This window comes from Gordionus sp. m RMFG-2023, chromosome 4, assembly GCF_954871325.1.
Source record: "Gordionus sp. m RMFG-2023 chromosome 4, tfGorSpeb1-WG-v2, whole genome shotgun sequence".
NCBI lineage: Eukaryota > Metazoa > Nematomorpha > Gordioida > Chordodea > Parachordodidae > Gordionus > Gordionus sp. m RMFG-2023.
In genome coordinates, this window is record NC_088778.1 from 6271450 (window position 1) to 6284797 (window position 13348).

The 13348-nt window shown below is 26.0% G+C and overlaps 1 protein-coding gene across 1 annotated transcript; it reads left to right on the forward strand.

Moving 5' to 3' along the window:
• Positions 1 to 2362: 2362 nt before the first annotated feature.
• On the forward strand, positions 2363 to 12703 carry LOC135928342 (uncharacterized). Its single transcript, XM_065464786.1, has 10 exons — positions 2363 to 2421; positions 2468 to 2637; positions 2679 to 2743; positions 3228 to 3333; positions 3519 to 3900; positions 9626 to 9987; positions 10114 to 10293; positions 10903 to 10972; positions 12145 to 12301; positions 12551 to 12703. Exons 1-10 carry the CDS (start codon positions 2385 to 2387, stop codon positions 12621 to 12623), a joined length of 1602 nt encoding a protein of 533 aa, XP_065320858.1. The 5' UTR covers positions 2363 to 2384; the 3' UTR covers positions 12624 to 12703.
• Positions 12704 to 13348: the final 645 nt, after the last annotated feature.

Genomic DNA, 13348 nt, shown 5'->3' on the forward strand with positions numbered 1-13348 from the left:
TTAGAAGGATAATTTAAAGTTAGTAAAAGTCTTATTTGATTTATAGTTCTAAGAAGAAATTTTTAGATATAATTATGGTTCCTTTTTTGGGAACACAATTATGAAATTGTGTTTTTAATCTTATAGTGTGTAAATATTATGATAAAGATTTTCAGGGTTGTTAAAATATACTTTTTAAATGGATCTGGGCAAAGATAGACCTTTCAAAAACATTCTAGATACATATACAATTTACAAATGTATCTGTAGATAGATACAAATTTCTATCATACTTATATATAGGGTTCGTCGTTTTTCTCGAATAAAAACTCTTATTATGACAACACAAAATTGTTAACAAGATAATAATAAAAAAAATGTCAATACCTCTATATCATTCATTCGAACAAATTCTCCTTTAAAACAAGCATTCATTCAAAAAAATCTTTATATTATACTTATAATTTATTCAATAAAGGTCAGGGTACAAAATTATTTTAAAAAAATTCTAAATAATTTCCCTAAAATAATTTTGTACTCAATGCTATTTACTAGATGGCTAAGCAAGGATTTATATATTCCTTTATAAGTGCGATCAAATTGAGCGTTTGCATTTGTGTACGTCTTTTTAACGTACATGATAAATATATCCTTCACAATCTTAAACTGATATCCATAGATTTAAATGTGGAAAAAAAATAATATTTAATGAATATAAATATTTTTTTTATATATATTTATAAGCTTAAATATTTTATATATAAGTTTTACTATTTTATATATAAAGTTTTAATATTTTATATATTTTAATAATTTTATATATAAGTTTTAATATTTTTTTACTTATATATTTTTTATAATATTAGTCTTAATATTTTTGGTATCTCATTGAAACTCAGGGAAATATTTTTTTTAAATATTTTTTTTATTTAAAAATAATAAATATGTGATCATGTGGATATGGGTAGAAATTTTTTGATGTAATAATAATTCAAAGTTTCATTACTCAAAAGATTTAAGAATTCCATATTCTTTTCTTGTAAAAATTTTCACAATTCTTTAATTAATAAGATTGGAAAAGGTGTGTATTATATTAGGACTATAATTTTTTTTGTAAAAATTTTCACAATTATTTAACATTAAATTATTTCAAAATTTTAAAAAGGCGTATGCTATATTGGATGCTACTAAGTTGGACATTAAATCAAATACTAGATAATTAAGCAATTTATTTGAATAAACATAATATATAAACTGATAATATATAGATATATATTATAAAACATAAATAGTTCTATATAAATTTATATCATTTAAATATTTAATTAATTTACTAAATTTGAAATATTTTAATATTGCGAAAATAAGAATATTCACATATATATATAGAGGGGAAGATTTTTTTTCAGTTCTGTGGATGCTCGCCTTAAGATCCCGTCTATAAAGTTTCTGCTGTGATTGATCGAGTAATAATCATACATTTTCATTAATATTGTGATAACTCGAAAAAATATTAAATTTTAAAATTTGTGTGATCGCATATTTATTATTTTTTTAGTAAAAAAAAATTATTTTTTATTTTAAAAAAAATATTAATATTAAAAATTTTCCCGAGTTTCAGTGAGTTACCATATTTTTTTAATATATAAATATTCAAATTACATGCTCATATGAAATAAAAATTTTGCATTAAAATATTTATATTTTTAATATAAAAAAGTGTTAAATAAAAGTATTTCAAAATGTATCTTAAAAATTATCTAAAATAGATAAATAAAAATAGCTTTTAAAGAAATAATATCAATAAATATAACAAAGGTTATGTGATTAGTTTGGATAATATGGGTGAATATAGGAAAAAATTGTCAAAAAAGATTAGTCTATACAAAGACACTTTAGCATAGTTTAAATTTATATATAAATATATAAATTATCAGTCTCTATATAAGAGAATCAAAGTTGGGGGTAACATGTCTAAAGTTTTCTCATACCCAAAAAGTATTTTACTCTGCACTTTCTTGGGCGCTTTCTCTTTATATCCATCAATGTTATATGAAAGCAAATAGCTCCTATTCCCCCCTTATGTTCATGTAGATAATGATCATTGTTATCTACATTCAGCCATTGTATACTTTTATAATTGATATATTTGAATATATTTTTGCAACTTAAAATAATCTTTTTATACAAAATAATCTTAACTTAAGGTGTTTGTTTGAATAAGGTCACAATATAAGGTTATTATGAGAATTAGTTTTATTGTAAAATGCATAAATATTGGCTTATAAGAATTGAGTAATTTGAATATACGAAGTTAAATTTATTATAATGCCCATACTTTTAATTATTATCAGCAGGTATGGTATGGATCTAACCATTCACTCATTATTTTAAAAATCTCGTGAATGGAAATATTTGATTATTTAAATCAAATATGCAAAAGTTATTATTAATTGTAAACTATTAAGTTGATTTATTATAAATTTAGATTATTTGCCCACCAAATATCCTGCAAATCCAATCTATAAGTTTTCCTACAAATTTATAAGAAATGCCTTGTATGATTCATTAATGAAATATGAATGGGAATTAGCTGCTAAACTACTTAAAGAGTTATCAGTAACTCCAACTAAAGATAATCAGGAAGCAATATGGAAAGTATAAATTTTTGATGTGAAAATTATATTTATCTATTTTAGGCAGGATTTTATTTGTTAATTAATGATCCGAATTCAAATGCCAACTTAATTGAAGAATTTTCAGAGTATTTTTTTATATTTTAATTACTGTTAGTTTTTATTATTATGTAAGTATCACACACATTAGAAATTAGCAAAATTATCTATACACTTATAAATCAACAGTTTATTAGATATTGAATAAACATATTTATGCTCAATTCCTTATAATTAGTGTTATTAAAAATATCGATTTGATTTCAGGCTAATTAAAAAATTATCTAATTAACATAATCAAAATAATATATATGTAACTTACTTCTAGGAGCCAGGAGGGTTTGAACATCTATTTTCCAAATCTCGAGGCTTTTATACTAAAATTTATGCCATTTTTAAAAATTGATCAAGGCATTACACTACTTATAATTAATTGCCAGTATAAATTTTGAATAAAAGAAATATTGAAAATATTAATTGTGACCTAAGACTTTATATTATTTTAGATGATGAATGTGAAAGATTAAATCTAATTTTTTCTATTATTTATACAATATACAACTACAATGTTAGCACATGCCTGAATTTTAGTGAAATTCTCAAAACAGAAGTAATTTTGCAACAGATTCTTTACCACATTAAACATAAAAATTATGATAAAGTGACTCAAATAGCAGAAGTAATGTTTTATCATAATAATTGTTTTAAATTCTTAAATCAAAATAATCATAACTTTTTTAAGAAGCATTTCTTAATTATCCATAATTTTACACAACTGTTACCTCTTTTAAACAAGTTAATTTTATATATTTCTTCAAATAATCCTGAAATATTTTACTTTTTTAAATTAAAAAAAACCCACAGAAATTAGACAAACCAAAAAGGGGAGCTAAGAAACGTTTAGAAAGCCAATTCAAATCTTCTCAAATATTGAATCACAATAGGATAGAGTACAATAAATTGCTCATAGTTTTGATTAATCAATACAAAGTTCTAGCCGAGTTGGCGCTCTACATCCAAGTCCACAATAAAAACCATATCAAATTACATTCGCTTTTAAAAGTTGACGATGATTCGGAATTTTTATTTGAAGAAAAAATGGAAATGGAAGAAATTCTATTGGATTCTTCTAATGATCACGTGATTACAAATGCAGCAAAGGAAGTCGATACCCGTTATAATAATGACACAATGCATAGCTTAACTTCCATACTGGACAAATGGGTCACTGGTGATCAAGAAAAAGGTTTTTTTTATTGACAATTGGCAAAAATATTATTGATTCTACGAGTTAACTGTTGCATAATATAATTTAATATCATAATATACAAAGTTAATTGAAGCTTTAAACTATGACTATTTACATATACAAAAACATTCACTAAATAATATATTATTTTATTTCTACATACGAAGCCTCAAACCATCAATTGATTTACTAGATATATATATATATATTTAATGTTTTTGACTTTCTATGCACGCAATAATTTTACTTGTTAATAAAAATTACTTTTTTAACGACTTGATATATATATATTTGCGTTTTATTTAAACACTAATAAAAGAATAAATTTAATCGCATTTTTATTATTATTTGGAGATATCGTTATTATTTATTCTAAAGCAAACGAAACCAGACTTCCATATTCTTATCCTATTACTTATTCGTTTTAGCACAACCAGACTTACATATTCTTATTCTTAGCGCGATTATTCTTTATTTGTCTCATGGTGAAGGATAGGGGCATAATAAAATAAAAGTCTTACTCAAAACCCTTGACCTAAAATTTATTGCCGAAAACATAACTGATGAACCCACTAAGAAATATAAACTTTTCGAGACAATAAATAAAGATTTGGCGGTGAGTATAATGGATTCGATTGATAATTTATCATATGAGCAAATTAAGGATTTAATACAAAAAAAAAGTTGAAAAGAACAAAATTACGCGTATAATAGAAGTTTTTAGTGCTTAACCAGATAGATTAGAATCATCCAGAAAATATCTGGATAGGCTGAAGACGTGCGGATCTGGCCTTAATTCAGAATTGATAGCGGTTCAATTCATTATTAATTGTCACAATGAGAGATTAAAAACAAGATTGATAGAAGAAAACACGACAGACTTGATTATCATTGAGGAGATTGTTGTCAAATGTCAATCATTGGAGATTAATAATAAAAAGTCCTTCATTGAAAAAGATACATGGAGAAAAGATGACAGATATGGTGCATAATGCTATACGACATGGAATGAAAACAAGCATAATGGTAGGACCTACAAACACCTTATAATTTAAGGCCAAGAAATAAAATTAATTTTATTAATGATATTATGATTGACCTTCAAATTAATAATTATGATTTTTCTTTGATGATAGATACTGGTTCTCTGGTGTCATCCTTGCCCATGAAAGAGTTTGAAAAGCTTGCGAAGGATGAAGATATGGAGTTGAAAAGTTGTTCAAAGATATTATTCTCGTATGAAGGGTCGCCTATCACAGTCATTGGTAAAGTTATTAATTGTAAGGTCAAATTTCTAAATACAATTAAATATTTAGATTTTTATGTTTTGGAAGGGGAGGGACCACCTTTATGTGGTCTATATTTTGATTTGATTAGATTCAATTTTGATTTTAATACTAAAGAGTTAGGAGATAGGGTAAATTTTGTAACTTTTAACAATCCTTGTAAAAATAATAACAGATTTGATAGAGGGAATTTGGTTATTCAGTCAATGTTTATTAAAAAAAATTGTTATGATTTTAATTATGATATTAATAATTTAGTTAAAAGGTTTGATTGTGTTTTTAATAATAAAATAGGCAAAGTAAAACATTTATAAATATTTTGTTAAAAGATGATTTTAAACCAAGATTTTTGAAGGCCAGGAGTGTACCGTTTGAATTAGAAGAAGAGTTAGGTAACATTCTAGAACAATGGTGTCAACAGGGCATAATAACCCATGTTATATTTTCCCAATGGGCGACAACTTTAGTTTTGGTTAAAAAGAAGGATAATGCTTTGAGAGTTTGTGCTGACTTTAGGGTCACTGTTAATCCACAGTTAGAAAGGTTTGAATATCCGCTGCCAAGGATAAGTGACATTATTACTAAGGTCGGAAAAGGCAGATTATTCTCAAAAATAGACTTTTCCTCGGCTTATTTGCAAATATTTATTTCTAAAGAAACTTCCAAATTTTTAACCGTTTCAACCCATAAAGGTCTTTTTCAATTTAATAGATTACCTTTTGGACTTACAGTGTCGACTGCTTATTTCCAAAAGACCATGGATGAAATTTTTGCTGACATTAACGGGGTTATGTATTAAGATGATTTATTAATTTTTGGTAAGGATAAGGAAGATTATTTTAATAAATTGAAAAAGGTATTTCAAAGAATGATGGATTTTGGTTTGATTGGAAATATTAAAAAAAGTGAATTTTACAAAGAGATTATTAAGTATTTAGGTTATTTGATAAGTGACAAAGGTATACAGCCAATTAAAGAAAAGATTGATCCGATAAGTACCATGACTGAACCTAAGAGTAAGGAATAATTGCATTCGTGGTTGGGTCTGATGAATTATTATTCAAGGTTCATAGAAGGTATTTCTAAATTGGCATCTAATTTATATGAATTGCTTAAAAAGGGCAAAAATTTTTATTGGGGAATTAATGAAAAAACTAGTTTTGATGAGATTAGAGAAAGATTGAGCAATGCACCAATTCTTGAACATTATGACAGAAGTAAAAATTTATATTTCTACTGATGCTTCTAATAAAGGTATGGGTGCTGTTTTATTTCATGTTGAAGAGGATGGTCTTGAAAGGCCGATTGAGTTTATGTCAGAAGCATGGACGGGTGCTGAGAAAAGATATTCGATTATTGAGAAAGAAGGATTGTCGGTTGTTGTGGCTGTTAAGAAATGGAGGAAATATGTAGTAGGGAGGAATTTTAAAATTTTTACGGATCATAAACCTCTAGTTAATTTGTTTGGAACAGATCCGGTTAAACTTTACAATATGTCGCCAAGGCTACAGAAATGGGCTTTTTGTTTAGCCGAGTTTTGATTTTGACATTAATTATAGGAGGGGTAAAGATCAATTTATTGCTGATGGGTTATCTAGGTTAATAAAGGAAGATGTTATTTGTTTTTTTAATATTGGTATTGATTTAAATGACCAGAGAATTTTGAATAATTTAGATATGATAAGAAGAGAGACTGTGGTCGATTTAGAACTTATCAAAGTTAAACAATTTATTTTGAATGAAGCGGGAGATTTCACACAGATTAAAGTATATATGGAGTTAGGTAAGTTGTTGATTATTAAAAATGATTGTATTTTTAAGGCAGAGCAGATTGTTATCCCCCAATCGCTAAGAAAAGAGATTCTAAATGTTCTTTATGAGGGACATATAGGTTTGTCTAGGATGATTGATATTTATGGAAAGATATTTTTGGTGGCCCGGGGTTAAAAGAGACATCAAGGAAATGGTTTTTAGGTGTAATATGTGTATGGTAAATGCTCCAAAATTACCAAGGGTTAAATCATTGGGTAGATCCGAGCAGACCCTGGTATCGTATTTTTATTGATTTTTTTGAACCCATTAAGAATTATTATGGATTAGTAATAATTGATGGGTACTCTCCTGGCCTTCAAAAATCTTGGTTTAAAATCATCTTTTAACAAAATATTTATTTTTAAATGTTTTACTTTGCCTATTTTATTATTAAAAACACAATCAAACCTTTTAACTAAATTATTAATATCATAATTAAAATCATAACAATTTTTTTTAATAAACATTGACTGAATAACCAAATTCCCTCTATCAATTTTGTCATTATTTTTACAAGGATTGTTAAAAGTTACAAAATTTACCCTATCTCCTAACTCTTTAGTATTAAAATCAAAATTGAATCTAATCAAATCAAATTCTTTGATCTCTCCCCTTCCAAAACATAAAAATCTAAATATATAATCGTATTTAGAAATTTGACCTTACAATTAATAATTTTACCAATGACTGAGATAGGCGACCCTTCATACGAGAATAATTTCTTCGAACAACTTTTCAACTCCACATCTTCATCCTTCGCAAGCTTTTCAAACTCTTTCATAGGCAAGGATGACACCGGAGAACCAGTATATCATCAACACTTGAGCCGAGTCTATAAAAATGCAGGCTTTCTTATGAATTTACATTAATCATATAACTTATTTTTTAAAGATCCTTTCCATATTTTTTTTTAAATTTAGTTTGTCTAAAAAAACGATATTAAATTTATCTCGCTAGTGACATATGAGGGAGAAGTAAAATTTTTAAAATCGAAATAAGTTTTCGATTTTTCGCACCAAAGTACTAAAAAAAAATACTATGTAACTCACCATTCAAATTATAAAGAAAAAGCCTTATTTTTCTCGAGGCTATTTTGCAGAACCCGCCAATCAAAAATTTTTTTTATTTAAATGGCTTTAGATTTGTTTTTGGTCTAATTATTTTAAATATATTTTTTGCATTTTGATTCTATCAAGATGTGTCCATAATATCAAAAAATTTGATTCGCAAACTTTATAAACATTTTTTAATATAAAAATAAAAACATCCCAAAAATCTATAATTCATTGAAATTTTAAAATTTCTGAAAGTTTTAGAATTTTTCGAATTTTTAAAAAAAAAAAATATTATTATTATTTAATAAAAATAAATAGTAAATTAATTTCAATTACAAACTTTCACGAATATTTTTGATTTACTAGCAAAAATTAAGAAAAATAGCATTTTATTTTTTTATGAATTAATGAAACCTTGAAGATTCATAAATAAAATTTAGAAAATTAAAATTGATTCATCGATCAATACCCGGATAGTTTTCCTGAACCCTAACCAAATCTGAACCCTCTTTTTTAGAGGATTGAAATTTTATTTTGAATCGTTAGAATTATGTATATTTGGAAAATGTAAATTCAAGATTTTTCTGCCAAATCATATCGGACTGTCTATTTAATTTTTAACTTCATTGACAATCATTGTAATTGGAAAAAAAAAATGTTAATGAACATCTTCAAAGCAAAGAGAAAAAAATTAATTCAGAATTGGAAATATATTTATTTGCACCCCTAATTTAAAGCGGGGAAAAAATGGCATCAAAATAATTTTAGTTTCGATATTTATTTTTTTCTAAAAAAAAAAATTATACTATAGTGTAGCTAGCTAATTCTTAGTAATTCGATTAGAACTTTCTTTACAATACTTAAAATTAAATTTAATTATTTGAAAAACTGAGATGATGGCGGGCGATGGGCAGGCGAATATTAAATATTTTCCCGGCGAAATGTGCGGAGTATTAAAAATCATTTTTATCATATTTGATTCATAATATTGTATATTTTATAAGGTACATGGAAATAAATAAAGACCCAACCCAGCCATTAAAATAATTTTTAAACATTGCGCGGACTGGGCGGGTTAAAAATTGTAGATAAAGGGGGGGGCGGGTAAATTGATAAATCATGGATGAGGGGTGGGTGGGCTTGTTGGCTAAAACCCGCCAATTGCAGATGATTTACTATTTCTTTGTTAATTTTTTTATTTAGCATTGATATATTAAGTCACTGAATTTTAGTTTCAAAAAAAAAACTTAGCCTCGTTTGTTTAGAAAAAAATCTCTCATTTTATAACGAATTTTACAATAATTTAATAACATTTTTTTGCTTTTCTGGTAGCTCTTTATTTTTTTTTACTACTGATTGATCAATTTTTCTATTGGTTTTTCACATAACCTTACTCAGTTATATCTATATATTCTTTGATTTTATATTTGAAAAATGGAAACTTTTTTTAAAAATATTTTACATAATTTGTTATAACAATTGTCGAAATATTCTGAGATATTTGTTAGGATGATAAAAAATCAAATTTATATCTAAAATTATATCTTGCAATTTTATAATATACTTCAGGAGACTCGAAACCGGTCCCATCCCTTTTTAAAGACGAAGAGGTACCAGCTCTAGACCCTTTAGAATTGAGTCAAGAGATTTCCGGAACTTTCCTAGCTCTCACTAAGCGTTCCAAGGTTATCAAGGACTATTTAACGCCATCTAGCCCCTCCCAAATTATCCCCCCAAAATTATCTCCTACTACCTTAAGCAAAATGGAGAATAACCCGCCACACAATTACGCTAATCGAGATTTGGACAAGATACTCAAAAATTTCGACAATTGTTTCGATTCGACTTTTAATTTAACGGTTTCCATCGTGATGAAAGGGGAAAGTTATACCTACTTGGCCTGGGAAACATTTATAGACGCTTATTTAGGGGTTCCCAAATTTAACTTTTATCTTTAATGTTTAGTTGTTATTGAAAAAAAATTGTATATTAATATTTATCATAATTACTTCAAAAAAATTGTTTAATTCGACATTTAATCCAATTTTTTTTTACAGCTATTGTTATACAATCGTGACTACGTTAAATCCGAAGGGGTGTTAAATAAAATGATCGAAATTTATCCTGACATGTGGACCTACAGACTGATGGCTTTCAATTTTTACCAACAATATGGCGAATTTCTCAGCTCAGATAACGGTCGGAATTTCAACGTATTGGAAATGTCTCATTTGAAAGTAATTTATTAGTTTTGTTAGCATTTATTTTGAAATTTAAATGTGATTATTATCATATATATTTGAATCAGTTTTTTTTATAAAACATTTTTAATGATAAGTCCACATATTTTGATATATGAAAATTATTGAGCCTTAATTATCACTTGGTAAATTTTGGTTGAGTTTACTCCTTCCTGATATGTTAATTCGAAAAGAAAAAACTTCCCAAAATTTAAATTGTTTAGGCTATATTCAAAATCCTTTTTTTTAAATTTCGAATGTTTTAATTAAAATCTTATATTAAATTTTTTGATATTTTAAATACAGTTTTATAAAAAAAGGTTACAATTTTCCTCAAAAATAATTATTAATAATTAAGATTGTATGTTGAATATTACCAAAAAAAAATTACAAAATATCTATTTAAGCAATTCATAATTTATTTTATATCAGAGACATGCAGACCTGTGTGTCCACATTGGGCCGTATTTTAATTTTTTTTAAATATGCCCATGCCGGACCATGCAATTGTTACCTCTGTTCTGCTTTATATAATATCCGATTTGACATATTCATAGTTTCTCAAAAATATATTTCTTTTTTAATTAAAAAAAACATCATATTTAGGTGCTTTGTTCTAAGGATCCTACAAATCCCTTAATTTTTACTTATTGTGACAAGTTACTATCATCACAAGGTTTTAAAAGTTATAAAATTCTTACATTTATATATATATGTGTGTGTGTCGTTTAGAAGGCTTTAACCAAATTTTAAAAAAGCGAGCATTTTTTTATCCTTAAATTTTTTCGAAGCTCCTATTTAGGTGCCCTACCCATACCGTGAACCTTCAGATTTTTTTGCCGCAAGTTATTAAACTACTCTTAGCTTATATTAATTGCTTATGAACAGATTTTGAAAGTGATCAAATATAAACAATTAATCTATAATTTGATGAAAAGGGATGAAATTTAAAGAAATACATAACATATTTTCAATACATGTTGGTTTGTTATTAAACGACTCGATTTGAGGCATTATAAAAAGGTAAAACTCAGTATTTTAGCCAGAATAATGCTGATTACGTCTCGAGATTTCGAAAATAGATCTCCAAACCTTTGTGCCATCTATTAACGAAATCTTCAGGCTTGCTTAATATTTATCTAAATGAAATATTGAGTTAGCCATGTTTAGCAACACTACATGGTATACGATCCCCGCAAAATAAGGGGTATCCAAAATTTTTCAAAAAAACCCTCTCATAAAATAATTATTGTTTAAAAAAAAATACAGGAATGAAGCATATCCCTGAAATTTCTAAATCCCCTATCATAAAATATGTAAATGTTTCTTAATTCACTTCAGTGTTAACGATCTCATGTTATATATTTTAATTTGAGTCAGATAAATCGTCCTTTTTTTAGAGCATTTTAATTTTTTTATAATGTTTTACTTAACCTCCTCCCCCAGTTGATTTAGGCCAAATTAAGTTACTGATTCCTCACACTAATTATCAACCATAATTCCTTCTTTCTATGAATCCCTCCCTCCCCCGTTTATTTAGGTCATGATACCCCAATTCTGATTCCCCAATTCTGATTCCCCACACACTTTGTTAGCAAACCATTTTATAACTTTGAATTTTTCCAAAAAATTCTCACTTTTTTAAAACTTTTTTTGCTAAATTTTTGATTTGTTTAGTAGGAATTATAAAGTATGTATGTTTCGTTTTGATTCTTTGAATGTGGGATCTTTAATTTTTTTTAAAAAACATTATATTTTGATCATTGAGTTATTATAATAATTACAAAATATAAAAGTTTATTTTTTCGAATCGCTAAATGATGTTTGTGCAAATAAAAATAATGTTAGATCACGTTAACGCCGCTCACGTGATATTTGATTACGTGGATAGAATGCAACCTAAATTTTCTTTGGATATCGAGAGACATGTAGCATATGTTAAGGAGACCAAGCGGATTTTATTGGACTTGTATAGAAAATGTAAAGATGCCAACCTAGTTGAAAAGTTTATATTATATATATAATCTTACATTTTGGGATTCCTGTAATAACAAAAATATTGGCATTTGCACAAAATTGAGGAAATCTTATAACAAGAAGAAAAAAATATATTAAGGGTATATTTGTAAATTTAGATTTTTCCTCCCAACAGGAATGCCGATAAATCAGCTGATTACTTTCTTTTTTACATATATATTCTTAAATATTATATATGATTGTTAGGGAAAACCATTTATATATCATTATTATTTAGAATTGATGAATTATGGTGCAAGGAACGCTATAGGAAATCCTATTCTGAAAAATGGTGGCCTCCTGTCAATTAAAAAAAAAATAGTTTTAAGAAATTAATTTGTATTTTGTTATGAATAAAATCAATCGTTTTTGTTACCTGCTATAATATTAATCATCGAAGTCAATTAGAGTATTAAAATTGTGTTAAAACTAATCATAAAGTAAAGTATTTTTTGATTTGTCAAAATAATTGTTACTAAGAATTCTAATGAAACAATATATTTATCATCATAAAATATATTTTGGACTCTTTTCCATTCATATTTTATTACAAAGTAATTATTTAATAAATTTTTTAACTAAGCGTCTGAAGGCCGTGTTTTTAAACCTTACCTTTATTTTAGTAAGGAATAAAGTATTTAAATTAACTTGACCTTTATTGCTTCCGAAAAAAAAAATTTTCGATAAAAGAAAAGGAAGCACTTTAATTATTATCTAGCACTTCAACTTCTTTCCTTTATATATGGTATTTAAATTAAACCCACATTACCATTCACGTTAAAATTACTATTTATACTCTGTTTTTTACATTTCAATTTTTTTTTTAATTAGCCATTTTTTAGCTTGATTCCTAATTAATACTCAACTTAATCTTAAATTTATATCGTGCCTTATTTATATAAATTTAAAAGATACCTATCGAAATATTAAAAAATTTTAATTTTTTTTTATGATTTCCACCACCTGATAAAAGTTATAGTGTAATAATTTTAAACCCTTACAACCCCATTTTTTTTTAAAAAAAAACTGATTTTAA

Excerpts from the sequence above, each read along its gene's own strand:
- LOC135928342 (XM_065464786.1), top strand. The coding sequence starts at position 2,385 with ATGGAAATATTTGATTATTTAAATCAAATATGCAAAA. Across the intron at positions 3,334-3,518 it reads AAGTGACTCAAATAGCAGAA|AAATTAGACAAACCAAAAAG; the intron begins GTAATGTTTTAT and ends AAAAACCCACAG. Across the intron at positions 12,302-12,550 it reads GATGCCAACCTAGTTGAAAA|AATTGATGAATTATGGTGCA; the intron begins GTTTATATTATA and ends ATTATTATTTAG.